The following is a 22,852-nucleotide window of genomic DNA, read 5'->3' as shown; positions in this document are numbered from 1 at the left end:
CAAAAGACCCACTCCTGCTCCTATTTCTTATGTTCCTACCTTATTGGCAGCCGTGCCTTCAGCTGCCTGGGTCCTAATTCCCTCCCTAAACCGCACCGCCTCTTTTTCCTCCTTTAAGACACTCCTTAAAACCTACCTCTTTGACCAAGCTTTTGGTCACATGTCTCCTTATATAAAAACAGAAAATGCTCGAAATACTCAGCAGGTCAGGCAGCATCTTTGGAGGGAGTTCTAACAAAAAAGGTCATCGACCTGAAACTCTGTTTCTCTCTCCACGGATGCTGCCTGACCTGCCGAGTATATTCAGCATTTTCTCTTTTTATTTCAAATTTCCAGCATCCACAGTATTTTGCTTTTCTAATATCTCCTTATGTGGCTCAGTTTCAAGTTTTGTTTGATAACGCTCCTGTGAAGCACCGTGGGACATTTTACTATGTTAAAGGCGCTATATAATTGTAAGTTGTCATTGTTCTTTCAAGGGAGATGAACCCCAATCACAAGCAGCAACATCATGGGAACACCATCGCCTCTAAGTTCCCATCCAAGCCACACACCATCCTGGCTCAATATCCCGGAACTCCCTCCCTAACAGCACTGTGGGAGCACCTTCACCACACGGACTGCAGCGGTTCAAGGCGGCGGCTCACCACCACCTTCTCAAGGGCCACTAGAGATGGCCAATAAATGCCAGCCGTGTCAGCGACATCCATATCACAAGAACAAATAAATAAACAAAACATGGGCAGTGCCCACTGGATCTTCCTATCCACACAGACAGTGAGTGGGATCACGTTACATTACCGCTTTAAGCTATTCCCATCACATATTTCTGCTGCTCTGTAATTAAGTACATGATACTTTTGTTTAAACAGGCAATCGCAGTGGTTTGTTAAATATTCTGTAGGAGATAGAAGTATTCAAAGGCAGTAACAGACACAAGGTGATTGAGGTTTTCAAATGGTGTCACAAACTGGGTTTATTTTTTCTTTGCCCACATTTTCCCCTCTCCTCCAGACAGCGCTGACATTCGCTGGGATACAGGTTCCACAGGCACTGCCGTCACTAACTCACCCCAATGCCATTCCGCACGTCAACCTAGACAGTCAGTTTCTTGGTGTTCTGCCCTAGGGCAGGTCCCAAGTCTCACGCGGGAGATTCTTGAGCCGCTTACTGCGGTTTCCCTGTTGCCTTTCCTCGCGGTTTATATCTTCGATGTACCTTCTCCTAGGTGAGCTGCAACCAAGGCTAAAAAGCATCCCACCCACCCTTTAAAATAAGGGGGGGGGGTGCGCACCCACACGTCCCACACCCGCTGGACGTCATTCCAGTATTCAGAGCCAGTGCTCCAATCTCCACTCGCTGGGGCTATCTGCTGTGGGGCTCAGACCCAACCCTTCTGACTCACAGACAGAAATAATACCCCTGGAGCCATCGGAACAGGAGGAGGCCATTCAATTAGATCATGGCTGATCGGTATCTTAACTCCATTTACCCTTAGCCCTAGCTCCATAACCCTTAATACCCTTTTGCCTGACAAAAATCGATCAATCTCAGTTTTGAAATTTTCAATTGACTCCCGGCCTTAACAGCTTTTTGGGGGAGAGAGTTCCCGATTTCCACTACCCTTTGTGTGAAGAAGTGCTTCCCGACATCACCCCTGAACGGCCTGGCTCTATTTTTTTTTAATCATTCCTGGGATGTGGGCTTCGCTGGTAAGGCCGGCATTTATTGCCCATCCCTAATTGCCCTTGAGAAAGTGGTGGTGAGCCGCCTTCTTGAACCGCTGCAGTCCGTGTGGTGAAGGTGCTCCCACAGTGCTGTTAGGGAGGGAGTTCCAGGATTTTGACCCAGCGACGATGAAGGATCGGCCGATATATTTCCAAGTCAGGATGGTGTGTGACTTGGAGGGGAATTTGGAGGTGGTGGTGTTCCCATGCGCCTGCTGCCCTTGTCCTTCTAGGTGGTAGGAGTCGCGGGTTTGGGAGGTGCTGCTGAAGAAGCCTTGGCGAGTTGCTGCAGTTCATCTTGTAGACGGTACACACTGCAGCCATGGTGGGCCAGTGGTGGGGGGACTGAATGTTTAAGGTGGTGGATGGGGTGCCAATCAAGCGGGCTGCTTTGTCCTAGATGGCGTCAAGCTTCTTGAGTGTTGTTGGAGCTGCACTCATCCAGGCAAGTGGAGAGTATTCCATCACACTCCTTACTTGTGCCTTGTAGATGGTGGAAAGGCTTTGGGGAGTCAGAAGGTGAGACACTCGCCGCAGAATACCCAGCCTCTGACCTGCTCTTGTTGTCACAGTATTTATGTGGTTGGTCTAATTAAGCTTCTGGTCAATGGTGACCTCCAGGATGTTGATGGTGGGGAATTTGGCGATGGTAATGCTTTGAATGTCATGGGGCATTGGTTAGACTCTTGCTTGTTGGAGAGTCATTGCCTGGCACTTGTGTGGCAAGTAACATTCATGCCATACATCAGCCCAAGCCTGAATGTCATCCAGGTCTTGCTGCATTCGCGCATGAACTGCTTCATTATCTGAGGAGTTGCAAATGGCACTGAACACTATGCAGTCATCAGCGAATATCCCCACTTCTGACCTTATGTTGGAGGGAAGGTCATTGATGAAGCAGCTGAAGATGGTTGGGCCTAGGACACTGCCCTGAGGAACTCCTGCAGCGATGACCTGGGGCTGTGATGATTGTCCTTCAACCACCACAACCATCTTCCTTTTTGCTAGTTATGACTCCAGCCAGTGGAGGGTTTTCTCCCCCAATTCCCATTGACCTCAGTTTTACTAGGGCTCCTTGATGCCACACTCGGTCAAATGCTGCCTTGATGTCAAGGGCAGTCACTCTCACCTCACCTCTGGAATTCAGCTCTTTGTCCATGTTTGGACCAAAGCAGTAATGAGGTCTGGAGCAGAGTGGTCTTGGCGGAACCCAAACTGGGCATCAGTGAGCAGGTTATTGGTAAGTGCCGCTTGATAGCACTGTCAACGACAACTTCCATCACTTTACTGATGATTGAGAGTCGACTGATGGGGCGGTAATTGGCTGGATTGGATTTGTCCTGCTTTTTGTGGACAGGACATACCTGGGCAGTTTTCCACATTGTCGGGTAGATGCCAGTGCTGTAGCTGTACTGGAACAGCTTGGCTAGAGGCGCGGCTAGTTCTGGAGCACAAGCATTCAACTCGGCAGCCGGGATGTTGTCGGGGCCCATCGCCTTTGCTGTATCCAGTGTGCTCAGCCGTTTCTTGATATCACGTGGAGTGAATCGAATTGGCTGAAGACTGGCTTCTGTGATGGTGGGGATGTCAGGAAGAGGCGATATGGATCATCCACTCGGCACTTCTGGCTGAAGATGGTTGCAAACTCTTCAGCCTTGTCTTTTGCACTCACGTGCTGGGCTCCACCATCATTGAGGATGGGGATATTCTCCCGTTAGTTGTTTAATTGTCCACCACCATTCACGACTAGATGTGGCAGGACTACAGAGCTTTGATCTGATCCGTTGATTGTGGGATCGCTTAGCTCTGTCTGCAGCATGCTGCTTCCACTGTTTAGCATGCATGTAGTCCTGTGTTGCAGCTTCCCCAGGTAGGCACCTCATTTTTAGGTGCTGCTCCTGGCATGCTCTTCTACACTACTCATTGAACCAGCGTTGGTCCCCTGGCTTGTTGGTAATGGTAGAGTGAGGGATATGCCAGGTTACAGATTGTGGCGGAATACAATTCTGCTGCTGCTGATGGCCCACAGCACTTCATGGATGCCCAGTTTTAAGCTGCCAGATCTGTTCTGAATCTATCCCATTTCGCAGGGTGGTAGTGCCACACAACACAATGGAGGGTGTCCTCAGTGTTAAGACAGGATTTCGTCTCCACAAGGACTGTGCGGTGGTCACTGCTGTTATGGACAGATGCATCTGCGACAGGTAGATTGGCGAGGATGAGGTCAAGTAGGTTTTCCCTCGTGTTGGCTCTCTCGCCACCTGTCGCAGGCCCTGACTGGCAGCTATGTCGTTTAGGACTCGGCCTGTTCGGTCAGTTGTGGTGCTACCGAGCCACACTAGGTAATGGATATTGAAGTCATTTCTGTGACCTTGCTACCCTCAGTGCTTCTTAAAAGTGGTGTTCAACATGGAGGAATACTGATTCATCAGCTGAGGGAGGGCGGTAGGTTGTAATCAGCAGAAGGTTTCCTTGCCCATGCTTGACCTGAAGCCATGAGACTTCATGGGGTCCAGAATCAATGTTGAGAACTCCCAGGGCCACTCCCGCCCGACTGTATACCACTGTGCCACCACCCCTGGTGGGTCTGTCCTGCTGGTGGGACAGGACATACCCAGGGATGATGATGGAGGAGACTGGGACACTGGCTGAAAGGTATGATTCTGTGAGTATGGCTGTTGCTTGACTAGTCTGTGGGACAGCTCTCCCAATATTGGCACAAGTCCCCAGATGTTGGTGAGGAGGACTTTGCAGGGTTGACTGGGCTGGGTGTGCCGCTGTCGTGTCCGTAGCTGGAGCCCAGGTCGATGCCAGGTGGTCTGTCCGGTTTTATTCTTAGTGTTTTTCGTAGCGGTTTGTTACAGCTGCGTGTCTCGCTGGGCCATTTCAGAGGGCAGTTAAGAGTCAACCACATTGCTGTGGGTCTGGAGTCACATATAGGCCAGACCGGGTAAGGACGGCAGATTTCCTTCCCTAAAGGACATCAGTGAACCAGATGGGTTTTTACAACAATCCGATAGTTTCATGGTCACCATTACTGATACTAGCTTTTTATTCCAGATTTATATAATTAACTGAATTTATATTCCCCAGCTGCCGTGGTGGGATTTGAACTTGTGTCTCCGGATCATTAGTCCAGGCCTCTGGATTACTAGTCCAGTAACATTACCACTACGCTACCGTTCCCGTCGACCATTATGCCCCTTGCTCTGGATTCTCCCACCAGACGAAATAGTTTCTCCCCATCTACTCTATCCAATCCTTTAATCATCTTAAACACCTCGATTAGATCACCCCTCAATCTTCTAAACTCAAGGGAGTACAAGCCCAGCCTGTCCTCATAGTGTAACCCTTTAAGCCCCGGTATCACTCTGGTGAATCAGCGCTACACCCCCTCCAAGACTAATATATCCTTCCTAAGGTGCGAGGCCCAGAACGGAACGCCGTGCTCTAAATGGGGTCTAACCAGAGCTTTATACAACTGCAGTTTAACTTCGACCCCTTTGTACTCCAGTCCCCTCGAGATAATGGCCAACATTCCATTAGCCTATTTAATTTTTTTTTTTTTTACCTATCCACTAGCTTTCAGTCATTTCTGAACTTGACCCCTAAATCCCCCTGCTCTCACACAGTTCCTAGTTTCACAACATTTAGAAAATACTCTGATATTTCTTAGGTTCAAAGGGCATGACGTCAGACTACCGCACTCTGCTCCCATCTACACCACTTTTTTTTTTCAATTCAATTGAAATCGCTTTATTGGCATGATAAGGTACATCTTATGTTGCCAAAGCATCAAAATACATTTATGGTTGAACACATAAACGCAGATCTATTCGTACAGTGTATAAACAGATATATCCCTGAGTGTATAAATATACATTCGCATTATTTATATATACTCTTTTCTTAGATTTAATGGTTGTCCCTCTGTTTATGGCAAGCTGTAACATAGTGTGCCGCTAGTGTTACACAGTTTCTCTCTTCCCCTAGTAGGTATGGGAGTTTTTGGTCGTCATTCAAATTTCAGAATTCAGGGCATATTTGAGAGAATTTTTGGTAGAAATTCTCCCTGATGCCCTGATATTTTCCACAGGCTGTGAGGAAGTGCGTCTCCACCACTCCCTGACTGCAGTTACTGTGGCAATGGACACTCGATCTCAACCCAGTATTCACAGACCCTGCTCTAGTCTCCACTCACTGGGACTGTCCGGAGTGGGGTTCAAACCCTTCATCTTCTGCAGGAATGTTACCATTGAGCCAAAGGTTCGCTCTGGACAGTGAGTGTCGGCGGGCTATTCAACCTCAGAACCATCACAGTCGAGCCTCAACCTGTCCTCACCCAACGTGTGTGTACACTCAGGCACACACACAGATGCACTCACACACACGCACACTCATTCAAGCGTGCACACTCACGTTCCAGCAGGGGTGCGGAGGGGAGGGGGACCACTGGGTGGTAAACAGGGGCGAGAATCTCAGACACCTTCGCTCCTTCCTAGCCCAAGAAAGCTGAAGCCAGCTGTAGCGCCCCTATCGGCTCCTTGGCTGGGAGCAGCTAGCTCCCAGATTCGAACCAGAAATCTCCACGCACAGTTCCTAGCCACGTGGCGCGTTTACGTGGCGATTGCAGCAGAACCTGTGCTTCCCCTACCTTGTGTGTGTGAGAGTTGCTGTGCGGCCGCGTCGTCACCAGGCTCTCCTCTCTCTTCCTTTGAACACAGTTGACTTCAGGGGACTTGGCTATTTTGGTGGGCTTCGAGCAGGCGGCTGCGTTCTTCCGTTTCCTGCCCTCACTCCGTGCGGGGGAGTTGGCGGTGGGTGGGGGGGACGAGGGGTTGTGAACCCCCAGCCTGCGCCCCTCGCAGAGGCGGGCCTCCCTCTTGGGATCAAAGTGTTCCGCTGTCCTGCTTGCCCCTCTGACGGCGTTCCCTGAATGGCCCAGAATTCCCGCTTGTCTTGAGCGCACTGCTTTGGGGCCGTGGGCAGCGACTCCATTGTTAGTGTTGTGTGAAGAGGTATTCGAGTGGGGGTTCCGGGGGGCCATCCCGCCGGGAGGGAGGGCGCTGATCCTGCCCAGACTCAGCACGCAGTTCCTTTTGAGGGGGGGGTCCAAGGCGGGCGGGGGCTCGGAGGAGGAGGAGGATGCCGCCGGTTTCTTCCGCTTGCCCGGCGAGGTCTCGGCGATGGGACGGGGGCCTTGGTGGAATCCAGAAGCCCGTCCGGCCTTGGCCCAGGGCGTCCTGCCCGAGGAAGGGGAGGGGGTCGGGGTCGGCGGAGGGAGTGAGCGGCAGCAGGCGGCGGGCGAGGGCGCTGGCTTCGGATCCGTGCCTGCAGAGGGGGGCGAGGAAGAGGATGCTGAATGACACGGCACGGACTGCAGCGAGAGCGCCGAAGGGGCGGGAGGCGGCGCAGTGAGCGGCACCCTCTGGGGATCCGTGGCCGGAGGAATTTTCCTGTGTTGAAAAGAAAAAGAAATGAATCAGATAACTCCTCGTGCTACAAGGTGTCGGATGTGGCTCAGTGGGACAACTCTCGTCTTTGAGTTAGAAGGTTGTGGGTTCAAGCTCCACTCCAGAGACTGGAGTATGAAATCCAGGCCAACACTCCCGGGAGCGCTGCCGATTCGCTCTCGCCTGTTTTGTGTTGTTACCGAACGCTAATTTCACTCCCATGAGGACCGCATGGTAGCACCATTGGATTATGGTGTCGGGACAGCCCCACTCCAGGTTCTTGAGCACAAAATCTAGGCTGACACTCCAGTGTGGTACTGAGGGAGCACCGCACTGTCGGAGGGGCAGTACTGAGGGAGTGCTGCACTGTCGGAGGGGCAGTACTGAGGGAGAGCCGCACTGTCGGAGGGGCAGTACTGAGGGAGAGCCGCACTGTCGGAGGGGCAGTACTGAGGGAGCGCCGCACTGTCGGAGGGGCAGTACTGAGGGAGCGCTGCACTGTCGGAGGGGCAGTACTGAGGGAGCGCTGCACTGTCAGAGGGGCAGTACTGAGGGAGCGCTGCACTGTCGGAGGGGCAGTACTGAGGGAGCGCTGCACTGTCGGTGAACCAGTACTGCATTATCGGAGGTGCCGTCTTTCGGATGGGAAGTTAATCAGAGTCATTTTTGTAGCCTGATGCCTATATCTGAACCCAAATCCCTTGCGCGGTCGAGAAAGTTCGGGGCCTTGACCCCATTCCACCGCTAGATGTCCTGAGTGAGGCAGCTCTGTGCGAAGGAATAGAGGGTGCCAGGACAGAGTGACAGAACTTCAGCACTCCACTAGTCTCCATGTTCACAGTACTGACAGTCTGCCCAGCTTGGAACCTTTCAACGGAGCCTTAGCTGCGCCGCTGTGCATGAACATCAGACCATTATTGGCCGCCTGCCACCGACAATCCACGGGCTTTTAAAACCCAAGTTGGCTCAAGCAACCGATGCTTCTTGATTTAGCTCACCACCTCTCTCCGCCCCCTTCTAACCCAGGTGGTGTGGTGTCCTGCACAGTGTATTCGGCCCCTTTCTCCCAAGTGTCTCAGTGAAAAGAAAATCCGGGCGAGGAAAAGCAAAATGTACTGACCTCCACATCTGAGAATTTAGGTGCCTTTCCACCATGGAGTTGAGGGCCGAACGGAAACGATCCAATCGCCTGTTGAAGACATAACAGCCCCGACTAATCATCCGGCTTCCGAAAGTGCAAAACTGTAAAGGGAAAAAAAAAAGCCACGGGTGAGATCGGGATCAGATCAGCACCAGCCCCGCTTGTCCCCAACAAGAGCAATTCCTCATCGAAGGGACGGGGAGTGTTAGGGGGAAAGGCCAATTCATTCCTGTCCAACTTCTAAATCCGAGTTAAACCTTGCGGAATTTATAAAGAATTTCAATTTATTAAAGCCAGGGCCGTTCAGGGGTGATGTCAGGAAGCACTTCTTCACACAAAGGGTGGTGGAAATCTGGAACTCTCCCCCAAAAAGCTGTTGAGGCTGGGGGGGGGGGCGTCAATTGAAAATTTCAAAACTGAGATTGATCGATTTTTGTTGGGCAAGGGGTATTAAGGGTTACGGAACCAAGGCGGGTAGATGGAGTTAAGATACAGATCAGCCGTGATCTCATCGAATGGTGGAACAGGCTCGAGGGGCTGAATGGCCTCCTCCTGTTCCTGTGTTCCTTTGAATGTGTCATCGTGCTTTGCCCAAACACTCACACTGACTTCCCACAAGGGTTGCTGGACAGGGATCAGAAGCAGGAACCCGGCTGATTATCTCCTCCCAATGCCTGGGTACTGAGGCCAACAGCAGTGCCCCTTACAAATGCCCTGGCTGACTGGGGATAGAACATGCCAGAATATGTCGCCCTGTCATGACCTTGCACATGGCGAGTCAAACATAGAGATAGGAACAGGAGTAGGCCATTCGGCCCTTCGAGCCTGCTCCGCCATTCAATGAGATCATGGCTGATCTTCGTCTGAGATCATAGCTGATCTTACCAGTTCAGTACCCCGTCCCCGCCTTTTCTCCGTAACCCTTAATCCCCTTAGCCTTCAGAAATATATCCAATTCTCTCTTGAAAATATTTATTGAATTAGCCTTCACAGCCCTCTGTGGCAGGGAATTCCACAGGCTCACCACTCTTTGAGTGAAGAAATTCTTCCTCATCTCTGTTTTAAATGATTTGCCCGCTATTTTTAGACTGTGGCCCCTGGTTCTGTGCTCCCCGGCCATTGGAAACATTCTCTCTGAATTCAGCCTGTCCAGGCCTGCCATAATTTTATATGTTTCGATGAGATCCCCTCTCAATCTTCTAAACTCCAGTGAGTACAAGCCCAAACTATTTAATCTCTCTTCGTAGGTCATTCCCGCCATTCCAGGTATCAGCCTGGTGAATCGCCGTTGCACTCTTTCCATGGCAAGAACATCCTTCCGCAGATGGGGCGACCAAAACTGTACACAATACTCCAGATGCGGTCTCACCAGCACCTTGTACAGCTGTAGTAAGGTATCCCTATTCCTATACTCGAACCCCCTTGATATGAAGGCCAACATACCATTTGCCTTCTTAATCGCCTGTTGCACCTGCATGCTCTCCTTCAGTGACTGGTGCACAAGAACACCCAGGTCCCTCTGCACTTCCCCATCTCCCAATCTATTGCCATTTAGATAATAATCTACCCTCCTGTTTTTACCCCCAAAGTGGATAACCTCGCATTTATCCACATTATAGTGCATCTGCCACGTATCCGCCCATTCCCCCAACCTGTCCAAATCGCACTGTAGCCTCCTGACATCCTCATCAGAGCCCACCCCTCCTCCTAGTTTAGTGTCGTCAGCGAATTTGGAAATATTGCATCCAATTCCCTGATCCAGATCATTTATATATATTGTGAACAGCTGGGGTCCCAGGACAGATCCTTGCGGCACCCCGCTGGTCACTGCCTGCCACTCCGAAAACGAGCCGTTTATTCCAACTCTCTGTTTTCTATCCGCCAGCCAGTTCTCTATCCATGTTAATACTTTGCCCCCAATTCCATGAGCCTTAATTTTGCATGATAATCTTTTGTGTGGAACCTTATCGAAGGCTTTCTGGAAGTCAAGGTACACCACATCCACTGGCTCTCCCCCATCTATTTTACCAGTTACTTCCTCAAAAAATTCCAGCAGATTAGTCAAACACGATTTACCCTTTGTAAATCCATGTTGACTCTGTCCGATCCTTTCCCCATTTGTCAAGTGCTCCGCTATTTTATCCTTAATAATGGACTCTAGCATTTTGCCCACAACCGATGTAAGGCTTACTGGTCTATAATTCCCTGCTTTCTCTCTACCCCCCTTTTTAAATATTGGGGTAACATTAGCTACCTTCCAATCCACGGGTACTGTTCCCGAGTCAATGGAGTTCCGGAAGATGATCCTTAGAGCATCTGCTATCTCCAGGGCCACCTCCTTAAGTACCCTAGGATGTAGTTTATCAGGCCCCGGGGATTTGTCGGCCTTCAGTCCCCTCAACTTACCCAACACCATATCCCTAGAGATACTAATTTCTGTCAGCTCCTCCCTCTCATTAGTCCCTATGTTTGCCGATATTCCTGAGAGGTTATTTGTGTCCTCCTTTGTGAATACAGAACCAAAGTATGAGTTTAATTGGTCTGCCATTTCCTTATTCTCCATTATATATTCTCCCGAATCGGACTGCAAGGGACCGACTTGGGATTTTACCAGTCTTTTCCTCCTGATATACCGATAAAAGCTTTTGCAGTCTGTCTTTATGTTTGCTGCAAGTTTACTTTCGTATTCTATTTTCCCCTTCCTGATTAATCCCTTTGTCCTCTTTTGCTGTATCCTGTACTGCCCCCAATCTTCCGGTCTGGTGCTTTTTTTTGCCAGTTGATATGCCCTTTTTTTTGATTTTATGCTGTCCCTAATTTCCCTCGTTATCCACGGTTGAGTCACCTTTTTAGGTTTATTTTTATGCCAAACCGGTATAAACATGTTCTGGAATTCTTCCATTCTATCTTTGAATGCTTGCCATTGTCTCTCCACTGTCAATCCCCCCAGAAACACCACCCAATCAATCTTACCCAATTCCCGTCTCAGACCCTCGTAATTCCCTTTATTTAAGTTCTGGACCTTAGTCTCTGATTCAATTTCCTCACTCTCCATCTCGACTGAGAGCTCGATCATATTATGATCGCTCTGACCCAAGGGGCCTCGTACAAGAAGATTGCTGATAAGTCCCTTCTCATTGCACAATACCCAGTCTAAAATGGCCTGATCTCGAGTCGGCTCCTCGACATATTGGTCCAGATAACCGTCCCGAAAACATTCCAGGAATTCCTCCTCCTCAGAATTTTTACTAATTTGGGTAGTCCAATCAATATGTAAATTAAAGTCACCCATGATGACAGCTGTGCTCTTATCGCACGCTTCTCTAATTTCCCTTTTTATGCCTTCCCTCACCTCCATATTACTATTTGGAGGCCTATATATCACACCCACTAACGTTTTCCTCCCCTTGCTATTTCTCATTTCTACCCATACAGATTCCGTTTCATCCGAGTTAATATCCTTCCTTTCCATTGCATTAATCCCCTCCTTTACCAGCAATGCTACCCCACCTCCCCTACCTTTTTGCCGATCCTTCCTAAATATTGTATATCCCTGGATGTTAAGTTCCCAGCCTTGCCCACCCTGCAGCCACGTTTCTGTAATCCCAATCAAATCATACTTGTTTACCTCTATTTCCACAACTAATTCATCCATCTTGTTCCTAATGCTTCTAGCATTAAGATACAAAGCCTTCAGGCTTGCTTTTTTCACACTCTCATTATGAATTAGTTTGGCCCTTTGTGTTTCTCTCCTTTGCTTATTGCTTCTCACCTTTCTACCATCTATTTCTGACTTCATATGACTTCCCTCTTTTCCACTACCTAGGTTCCCATCCCCCTGCCAAATTAGTTTAAATCCTCCCGAACCGCCCTAGAAAATATTACCCCGAGGACATCGGCTCCCTCACAGTTCAGGTGTAGACCGTCCCCTTGGTACAGGTCACTCCTCCCCAAGAACTGGTTCCAATGCCAAGTGGAGTCTTCAGGTGGAGAGGGGAGAACGCAGATGTAATTCAGCCCCCATGTTAAAGTCAGCAATTCTGTCCTTATTGAGGGAGTGCTGCACTGTCGGAGGGGCCGTCTTTCGGATGAGACGTTAAACCGAGGCCACGTCTGCTCTCTCAGGTGGACATACAAGATCCCACGGCGCAATTTCGAAGAAGAGCGGGGGCGTTCTCCCCGGTGTCCTGGCTAATATTTATCCCTCAACCAACATCACTAAAACAGATTATCTGGTCATTATCACATTGCTGTTTGTGGGAGCTTGCTGTGCGCAAATTGGCTGCTGCTTTTCCTCCATTACAACAGTGACTACACTTCAAAAGTCCTTCAATGGCTGTAAAGTGATTTGGGACGTCCTGAGGTTGTGAAAGGCGCTGCAGAAATGCAAACCTTTCTTTCTATTATAAATAAGGAGTAACTGATTCCAGTGGCAGGAGGGTCGGTAACCAGAGGACACACATATAATTGGCAAAAGAACCAGAGGGGAGATGAGGAGAATTCTTTTTACACAGCGAGATGTTATGATTCAGAATGCGCTGCCTGAAAGGGCGGTGGAAGCAGATTCAATAGTAACTTTCAAAAAGGAATTGGATAAATACTTGAAAAAGGAGAAATGTGCAGGGCTGTGGGGGGAAAGAGCAGGGGGAGTGGGACTAATTGGAGAGCTCTTTCAAAGAGCCGGCAAAGGCACGATGTGCCTAGTGGCCTCCTTCTGTGCTGTATCATTCTATGAAACTAAATAAAAATGTTTCAAGTTGAACACTGAATAATGCAGCGTGGCTACAGACGTTTCCCCGCCCCATCTGCTCTGCAGAGGACTCAGCTTAAACCCTCAACATTCCCAGTGGGTCAGATGAAAAGCAGAGGGCGAGGGGGCCAAGCTGAAACGGAACGTACTGCCAGAGGCTTCGGATGCAATGGTGAATAGTGACAGTCCAGCTTCTCCGCTTCCTCCGTCAGCTCCTCGTCACTCTCCTCGCTCGATAGCCGGCTGTTTATCTCGAACCTGAACAGAGGGTAGGAGAGCTCAGCATGTTGAGCGGGATCGGCAGGACGTCTCTCACCCTCAGTCAAGTCACTTTCCAAAGAAACCCTGCAAAAAGGAAATAAAATACATTAACCTGGCAGCGAGATCTCAGCACAGTGCGGCAGCCCCGAGCCCCAAGTCCACTGTCCCTGGAATTTATGTATATGGAATACAGCTATGGGTTCCAATTGAATACCTATGTTGATCAAAGCAAGACATAATACCGAGAAAGGAACATTTTTGAATTTTAGTACTCCCAGGGCAGGTACAGCACGGGTTAGATACAGAGTAAAGCTCCCTCTACACTGTCCCATCAAACACTCCCGGGGCAGGTACAGCACGGGTTAGATACAGAGTAAAGTTCCCTCTACACTGTCCCATCAAACACTCCCGGGGCAGGTACAGCACAGGTTAGATACAGAGTAAAGCTCCCTCTACACTGTCCCATCAAACACTCCCGGGACATGTACAGCACGGGTTAGATACAGAGTAAAGCTCCCTCTACACTGTCCCATCAAACACTCCCAGGGCAGGTACAGCACGGGTTAGATACAGAGTAAAGCTCCCTCTACACTGTCCCATCAAACACTCCCAGGGCAGGTACAGAACGGGTTAGATACAGAGTAAAGCTCCCTCTACACTGTCCCATCAAACACTCCCGGGACATGTACAGCACGGGTTAGATACACTGTCCCTTGGCACCACCACACCCCCCAGCGCCCTGTGTTACTGACTGTATCTCGACTGATCTTAATCCAGCTCCCTCCCACCGTCACTCAGTAACTCCTCCTAGCCCAGTCATCATCAGTCACCAGTAACACAATGCAGATAACCCCAAGGTGAATCATATGACTTCACATCCAGTGATACTTACAAAACAGAACACAAACTACTTTTACAGTAAATGATGGTTTCAATATTGTAAATGAAAAATACTTTGCGCTTTGTGAAAAAGATAGATTTTCACCGGATAGTTCCCTGCAGTGCAGGATTCATGCACTTTAATGCAGAAGTACCATAAATCAGGACACAGTGGGAGATTTATAGGGCTGAAAATTCAGTAGGGTTAGCGCCCATTTTGCGGCGCTAGAGGGCCTAGCGCCGCAATGATAGCCGTTTCTGAAATTCACTTCGGCGCTGCCATCGGCATTAGCCGGTTGCGCTGCGCCGGCACCGATGACGTCATCGGTGTGCGCAGCGTCCCGGTTGCCGTGGCAACGCGCCCGAACGCCGAAATTCAGTTGTGGCCGCCTCGCCCGTGGCAGCCGCAACTAAGACTCTGGCAACCAAGTCTTACACAAGTTAGCGCCGGTGCATTAAGGTCGCGCGGCGGCCGGCCGCTTTCCCGCCAGCCGCCTGCCCGCACCTCCCTCCCCGGACTCCTCCACCCCCCCCCCCCCCCGCGGAACAGATGCGTCTGGCCTGCAAGCCCGGCACTTGTCCGAGGTGCTGGGCTCATTTTTGAAAAAATCAAACGACCAGCGATCGGGTGAAGGCAGCGCCTCCTTAACGGGAGGAGGAGGCCTGCACTTCCCCAGCCTGCCGCACCGCATCGGGTGCCGCAGCGCCGGATTAGCGCCGCAATGCGGCACTCAGCGCCCATTGGGAGGCACTCACGCCCGCCAGTAGCGCCGGCAGCCGTCTGGGCGCGGCGCTACTGAATTTTTGGCGCGCGCAAGGGAATTAGCGCCGGCGCTAAATTTCCGGCGCTAAAGCCCTGGCGCGGCGTCAACTCAATTTCTAGGCCATATTCTCAATTAGTACAAGGTGCTACCAGCAGATAAGGCACATGTCCACCATCTGGTGGCAGGAACTGTGCACTGCAAGACCACTGCTGCCAAATATCAGGGTGCTGCTGTATGGGCCCCTTGCAATGATGCATTTGAGAGAGACGAGTTTATAATCTTGTCTGAAATGCTCCAGAAAGACAATGTAACGCTGCAGTTTACAACAGCGGGAAATGAAATCATCGCGAAATAGCATAAAGCAACTGAACAAGTCAGGGTGCACCCTCACATTCTTGATTCATGACGCCCCTGTAGCTCAAACATCCGTCGATCTTGAGATATTTGAGCTACAGGAGAATCAAGGGTTATGGGGAGCGGGCAGGAAAGTGGAGTTGAGGCCAAGATCAGAGCAGCCATGATCATATTGAATGGCGGAGCAGGCTCGAGGGGCCGAATGGCCGACTCCTGCTCCTATTATGTTCTATGAGTGGGGGTGAGAGGAGGCTCGTGTGGAGCATAAACACCAGCAGGGAACAGTTGGGCCGAATGGCCTGTTTCTGTGCTGCATATTCCATGTAACCCGAGATGAGCTGTGACATTCAATTTTCAGTTATGGAATACATATCCCAAATCTTGAAATAAAAACACATTTCTAAAGTTGGTGATCAGCTTCGGTTAACTTCCTTCCATGCTGGTAAATCTGATAATTGTGTGTCGGCCGTGGTAGCACTCTCTCACCCCCGAGTCAGAAGGTCGTGGGTTCGAGTCCCACTCCAGGGACTTGACCACAAAATCCAGGCTGACACTCCCAGCGCAGAGCTGAGGGAGTGCTGCACTGTCGGAGGTGCCGTCTTTCAGATGAGACATTAAAATGAGGCCCTGTCTGCTCTCTCGGGTGGATGGAAAAGATCCCATGGCCACTATTTCGATGAAGAGCAGGGGAGTTCTCCCCAGTGTCTTGGGCCAATACTTATCCCTCAGTCAGCATCACAAGCAGATTAACTGGTCATTATCATGTTGCTGTTTGTGGGAGCTTGCTGTGCGTAAATTGGCTGCCGCGTTTCCTACATTACAACAGTGACTACACTTCAAAAAGCAGTTCATTGGCTGTAAAGCGCTTTGTGGGATGTCCTGAGGTTGTGAAAGGCGCTGAATAAATGCAAGTCTTTCTTTTGTTCTATCGTTGAAAACAGTACATAAAAGGTCTGCTTTTCCATTGCTGAATTTGGCCACAGTTCCAACCAATTGTACATCTGCCACTGCACGAGGGGGCCTGTTTTCCGCCTGACCTTGTTCGCGTTGAATCGCTCACAGTTCTGTGTTGCCTCCAGCCACTTTGTGCCTGCGGGGGGGGGGGGGTTATATTTGAGAAACACCCCTGCTGTAACCCTGGATACGGCGATAGGTTGTACCGAGCCCGGAAACCTGGTCGGGTGACCTATTCCTCTCTGCGGCCGAATGCATCACACCAGGACCCCAATCGGATGTCATACCAATCATTGGCCAATCGCACGACTGGAGTGGGGAGGGGGTTAGGGAGAGGGGATCAACCTGGGCTGGGGGGTAAATGTAGAAAATGAGCCAGCATTCCTGCTCTTCATCGTTATCCAGCGACTCCATACTGGACGTGTGTGGCTGGATGTGAGGACCGGATCAGGACTCGGCTGCGATGCCCGCCATGACCGAACAGCCGTGGACGGTGATTGTGTTGGGTTCACACCCGAAGGCTGGGTGAGGAACTGGAGGCGGCGCGGCAGTTGTGGAACTGCGAGTCAGGAGAGAAGCAGAGAGAGAAAACTGGAGTAAAAGGAAAAAAGAAATGATACCAATGAAGCTTTATACAGATTGCAGGGGCGAGCGGCGCTGGGTGAGATACGCATGCTCACCTGGCAGTGGATCAAGACTGCAGCTTCTTTCATGGAAGAACTTCACAGTGCCGAGATACATCAGACGAAACCACAGTTCCTACTCAGCATCAGACACCCCAGTCGCTTGGCTTAAACCAGTGAGCAGGAGGTTTAACATGTGTAACAGGCATTTAATGGCCTCCTTCTGAGCCCTATGATTCTATGAATCCCCTTATAATTCAGCGTTAAAACAGAACAACTCCCCGATTATCATCCCCTGTGACTTATGGCCAACACCGTTACCTCAACGGGCTCTCAGGCGCCCCTCCCCCATGGTGCTGATTCAGGCTGGGGTACAGTGGGGTTCAGATCTCACAGCACTGGTTACCAACTGTATAGCAACTGTATAAAACACTAGTTAGGCCACAGCTAGAGTACTGCGTGCAGCTCTGGTCACCACATTACAGGAAAGATGTGATTGCACTAGAGAGGGTACAGAGGAGATTTACAAGGATGTTGCCGGGAGTAGAGAATCTTAGCTATGAGGAAAGACTGGATAGGCTGGGTCTGTTTTCCTTGGAACAGAGGAGGCTGAGGGGAGACCTTATTGAGGTGTATAAAATTATGAGGGGCCTAGATAAAGTGGATAGAAAGGACCTATTTCCCTTAGCAGAGGGGTCAAAAACCAGGGGGCACAGATTTAAAGTAATTGGTGGAAGGTTTAGAAGGGATTTGAGGGGAAATTTCTTCACCCAGAGGGTTGTGGGGGTCTGGAACTCGCTGCCTGAAAGGGTGGTAGAGGCAGGAACCCTAACCACATTTAAAAAGTACTTGGATGTGCACTTGGGATGCTGTAACCTGCAGGGCTACGGACCTAGAGCTGGGAAGTGGGATTAGGCTGGATAGCTCTTTGTTGGCCGGCGCGGACACGATGGGCCAAAATGGCCTCCTTCCGCGCTGTAACTTTCTATGATTCAACATCCCCTTTAAGCTGCGTGACCGCGCAGCGCTCTGGAGCTCCCGCACAGCCGGCTCACCGCATGCCTGGAATTTTGAATGGGCCGCACAGCCCCTTAAAGGGGCCGCGCAGCCAAAAAAAAGTTAAAGGGAACATTGTTGGTTACCCTTCGAGCCCTCACCCATCGCCTGCGCTTTTTGTGCAGGTTCTAGGCTGCGAGTGCCTGAAGGGTATTTCACCGGGTGAGGGGGGGGGGGCGGTGGGCGGGAGAGAGGGGGAGCTTTTACTGAGTAGAAACTGGCTTTGTCAGGCGTGCTTTCTAGTTCCTGCACAAGGTGCTGAATCTGGGGGCAGAGGCAGTGGGTTTAGACACTGACTTTCCACCTCTGGGACCTGGATGTAAAGGCAGCCCAGATGGCTGGGATGACAGTCTAGACTCCAGCACTGCTGCTGTCCTGGTTTGATGTATTCACACACGCACTTTACAGCAAGGTCACAGGCTCGCGGTCAGGAGCAGGAACCTTGGCTGATATCTATCTTTATTTCCCTGGGCTCCTTCCTGACCCTGGGCTTGCTGAGGTTAGCTGTAGAATACAGGAGCAGACCATTCAGTTCCTCGAGCCTGTTACACAGGAACAGGAGGAGGCCATTCAGTTCCTTGAGCCCGTTAGATATCCCTCAATACCCTTACACAACATCTATTGATCGCGATCTTGAAAGCTCCAAGTGACCCGCGGCATCCACAGCCTTTTGGGGCAAAGAATTCCAGATTTCCACCACCCTTTGTGTGAAAAAGCACTTCCCGATTTCACTCCTGAACGGCCTAGCTCTAAATTTAAGATTGTGTCCCCCACCCTTAGAATCAGAGAAACTTACAGCACAGGAGGCGGCCATTCGGCCCATCGTGTCTGCGGCGGCTGAACAGCTCTCCAGCCTAATCCCACTTCCCAGCTCTTGGTCCGTAGCCCCGTAGGTTACGGCAGTTCAAGTGCATATCCAAGTACTTTTTAAATGTGATGAGGGTTTCTGCCTCGACCACCCTTTCAGGCAGTGAGTTCCAGACCCCCACCACCCTCTGGGTGAAAAAGTTCTCCTCAACTCCCCTCTAATCCTTCTACCAATTACTTTAAATCTCTGCCCCCTGGTTATTGACCTCTCTGCTAAGGGAAATAGGTCCTTCCTATCCACTCTATCGAGGCCCCTCAAAATTTTATATACTTCAATCAAGTCTCCCCTCAGCCTCCTCTGTTCCAAAGAAAACAACCCAGCCTATCCAATCTTTCCTCATAGCTAAAATTCCCCAGTCCTGGCAACATCCTTGTAAATCTCCTCTGTACCCTCTCTAGTGCACTCACATCTTCCCTGTAATGTGGAGACCAGAACTGCACGCAGTACTCTAGCTGTGGCCTAACTATTGATTTATACAGTTCAAGCATAACCTCCCTGCTCTTATATTCTATGCCTCGGCTTATAAAGGCAAGTATTCCATATGCCTTCTTAACCACCTTATCTACCTGTCCTGCTACCTTCAGGGATCTGTGGACATGCACTCCCAGGTCCCTCTGTTCCTCTACGCTACTCAGTGTCCTACCATTTATTGTATATTCCCTTGCCTTGTTAACTCTCCCCAAATGCATTACCGCACACTTCTCCAGATTGAATTCTATTCTCTGTATCCCGAACCCCTAAAACCCCAAGGGGAGCCAATGTGTGTCAGAATCTTAGCGAGTTGGACCGTACCTCGTTCCAGAACAGCAGGCGACCTTTGTCCGGCTCGGAGAGACCCCTGGCATCAACGAACCGCAGCCTCCGGAGGCTGCCTCTGGCACAGGGGAGAGCGGCGCTGCCACCTTGGCCTGCGGCTTTCTCTCCTTACCACTCTCCTTGTTCTTCAAGCTTGCCCGATGTTCTGCCAGCAACTCATCGAAGGCCAGCCGGCGCCCGGGAACGCCCCTTCTCTGAGTCAGCGAGTGCGTCTAACACGGAAACAGAAAGTTTATCGTTAGCTGACGCTGGGGGAAAGAAGAACAACTTGTATTTATACGTCCCAAGGCGCTTAACGGGAGCGATTATCAAACAAAATTTGACTCTGAGCCACATAAGGAGAGATTAGGACAGGTGACCAAAAGCTCGGTCAAAGAAGTCGGTTTTAAGGAGCGTCTTAAAGGAGGAGAGAGAGGCGGAGAGGTTTAGGGAGGGAATTCCAGAGCTTAGAGCCCAGGCGGCTGAAGGCACGGCCACCAATGGTGGAGCGATTAAAATCGGGGATGCACAAGAGGCCAGAAATGGAGGAGCGTAGAGATCTTGAGGGGGGTTGCAGGGCTGGAGGAGGTTACAGAGATAGGGAGGGGTGAGGCCATGGAGGGATTTAAAAACAAGGATGAGAATTTTTAAATCGAGGCATTGCCGGACCGGAAGCCTCTGAGTCAGAGGTCGTGGGTTCAAGCCCCACTTCGGACACTTGAGCACATAATCCAGGCAGCACTGAGGGAGTGCTGCGCTGTCGGAGGGTCAATACTGAGAGAGCGCTGCACTGTCGGAGGGGTAGTACTGAGGGAGCACTGCACTGTCGGAGGGCAGTACTGAGGGAGCGCCGCACTATCGGAGGGGCAGTACTGAGGGAGCGCTGCACTGTCGGAAGGGCAGTACTGAGGGAGCGCTGCACTGTCGGAGGGTCAATACTGAGAAAGCGCCGCACTGTCGGAGGGGCAGTACTGAGGGAGTGCTGCACTGTCGGAGGGCAGTACTGAGGGAGTGCTGCACTGTCGGAGGGACAGCACTGAGGGAGCGCTGCACTGTCTGAGGGGCGGCACTTCAATGAGACTTTAAATTGAGGCTCCATCTGTTGGTTCAGGTCGATCCCATGGCACTATTTGAAGAGGAGCAGGGAGTTCTCCCAGTGCCCTGGGGCCAACATTCCTCCCTCCAACACCGCCAACAACAGATTTACAGGTCAGTCACCTCATTGCTGTTCGTGAGATCCTGTTACACGCAAAATGGCTGCTGTGTTTCCCTACATTACAACAGGCACTGTGCTCCACACATGATTTCATTATTTTCGAGTAGTTTGAGAGTTGAGAGAAAGGCACTATATGCACAGCTGGTGATGGGCTCAGTACACAGAGGAAAACTGTCTGAACTCCTGTATCAATTTATCCACCATTTTACAAGACTGTCATCATTTTCCTTTTAAAGCGGTGTCTGTTCTGAGCGACAATGCGTTACTCGGATCGCAGCGCTCCAAATATACAGGACCACCTTCCTGTTCTGATTCAGAGGCCGTTCTACTCTTCAGGCTCTGACGTCAAGAACAGGCTGGGTTTAAAACCCCTCCTGGATTGAAGGCCGCGTCACCTCCACTGATCCTGAATACTGGAGCTGGCGTGGCAGCAGAACACACGAAACCCACGGGCAGGAAAAGACCAGTGTCGCCATCAAGCCTGTCCCACACCACAATGGCAGGACCGTCCTGACTAAACACTTCTTCCCTCGCTCCCCCGCAGCTGTGAAATCTCCTGGGAGGCAAAGAAGCCCAGGGCCAATAACGGGGGAAAAAAACACTCTGGAAATTGCTCTCCGACTCCATCAATCCATCGAAACCAGTCCAGGAGATCCCACAGACCAAGTGTTGTCTATAAAAAGCTTTTCTTTTCTTTTTTTTTCCTGTTTTTATAAATTATCTGCAGCACTAGCTCAGAAAATTGACACTAATTACATTTAAGCTTTCAAATTATTTTGTTAGATTTCCAGTCAAAAGTCTGCGTGTCTGGCACTTTAAATCCAGCAACCGAGCCGACCGGAAATTTTGCCTGAAGTAAAAAACCAAATCCAAACTAAAGATGGAGGCCAGGGAGGGGAGAAAGAGATTACCTTACAAGTTAGCGAGCGGGTGCAGTGTTTCTTGGTCTCTGGGTCCATGACTCCGCAGTGTTTATTGAGGTCACTTTCTTTCTCTGCTGAGAGATTATGTAGAGGTTAGGCGGCATGACAGATGTTTCCTGTTAAATGCCTCCGAGATATCTCAGGACTTGTTGGGTTTTTCTCCCCCACCCGCCCAGAAAGACTCAAAAGTTGCTTTTTGGAAATAAAAGGGATGGAGTTGAACCCGATACAATTTCCAAGAATTTTTCTTGAAATATAAAAGAATCCGATACTGTGGGGGAACAAAAGCTTTTAAACAAAGGGGGTTGGCGGGAGGGGGGGGGTGAGGGCGGGTGTCAAACAGGGAATTCCTCAATGGCGGAGAGGCTCAATGCATGTGGTACTGAAGCATACAACAACAACTTGCATTTATATAGTGCCTACAATGTAGTAAAACGTCCCAAGGCGTTGCACAGGACTGTTACCAAACATAAATTTGACACCGAGCCACATAAGGAGCTATTAGGACAGAGGTAGGTATTAAGCAGCGTCTTAAAGGAGGAGAGAGGTGGAGAGGTTTAGGGAGGGAATTCCAGGACAATTCCTGATCTGTTCTCCGCTGGCTAGTCTCAAGCAGAGCCACATCGCCCTGCTTCCTGCTCCTGCGTTAATCCGAATGGGGTAGCTGCATGAAAGTCGGATTCAGCTCAGCTGTGAAGCCCTCCATGGCCAAATATCCTCTCGCAGACATTGACCCGTCCTCACTGGAGGACGGTTCCACAGGCACACCCCACTCTCTGGTACCTGGCGCATGCGGCCATTCTGCAAGTGCCAGCCATGACAGCTGGGGGGTTTTCCGAAAGCTATTCGACCAAGGTGGGGGAAGGGGCATCGTAGTCGAGCCCAATCCTGCACTCCCTCAGCAAACAGGTATGCACTTCGCAGGAGGGATTGCTGGACAGCGGTCGGGGATTTCGAAATGAGCCCTGACCGATTCCGCCTGCTCCCTAGGTTGGGTTTGGCGGGGGGGGGGGGGGGGGTGCGGGGGGGAGCCACTGCGTCACCCCATTACTGCCGACCAAGCGGAGGTCAGATAACTCCACGCAGAC

General features: G+C 50.6%; 1 protein-coding gene across 2 annotated transcripts in view; it reads right to left on the bottom strand.

The window, feature by feature from the left end:
- Positions 1-22,852, bottom strand: part of atxn7l2a (ataxin 7-like 2a) — a 61,016-nt gene that overhangs the window by 14,364 nt on the left and 23,800 nt on the right. Inside the window, exons 6-10 of one of the 2 annotated variants that reach the window (XM_086010989.1) lie at positions 21,753-21,838; positions 19,623-19,858; positions 13,221-13,416; positions 8,301-8,422; positions 6,382-7,183 (exon numbers count right to left, since the gene is read on the bottom strand). In XM_086010989.1, coding sequence (XP_085867115.1) covers positions 6,382-7,183; positions 8,301-8,422; positions 13,221-13,416; positions 19,623-19,858; positions 21,753-21,838 — 1,442 coding nt within the window. The remainder of the gene's footprint in view (positions 1-6,381; positions 7,184-8,300; positions 8,423-13,220; positions 13,417-19,622; positions 19,859-21,752; positions 21,839-22,852) is intronic. The other variant, XM_086010990.1, reaches the window with a different exon arrangement.

Source organism: Somniosus microcephalus, chromosome 18 (assembly GCF_052327205.1).
Source record: "Somniosus microcephalus isolate GS21.2 chromosome 18, FLI_Smic_1.0, whole genome shotgun sequence".
In the NCBI taxonomy this organism is placed as follows: domain Eukaryota; kingdom Metazoa; phylum Chordata; class Chondrichthyes; order Squaliformes; family Somniosidae; genus Somniosus; species Somniosus microcephalus.
This window is presented reverse-complemented; position numbering and strand designations above follow the sequence as displayed.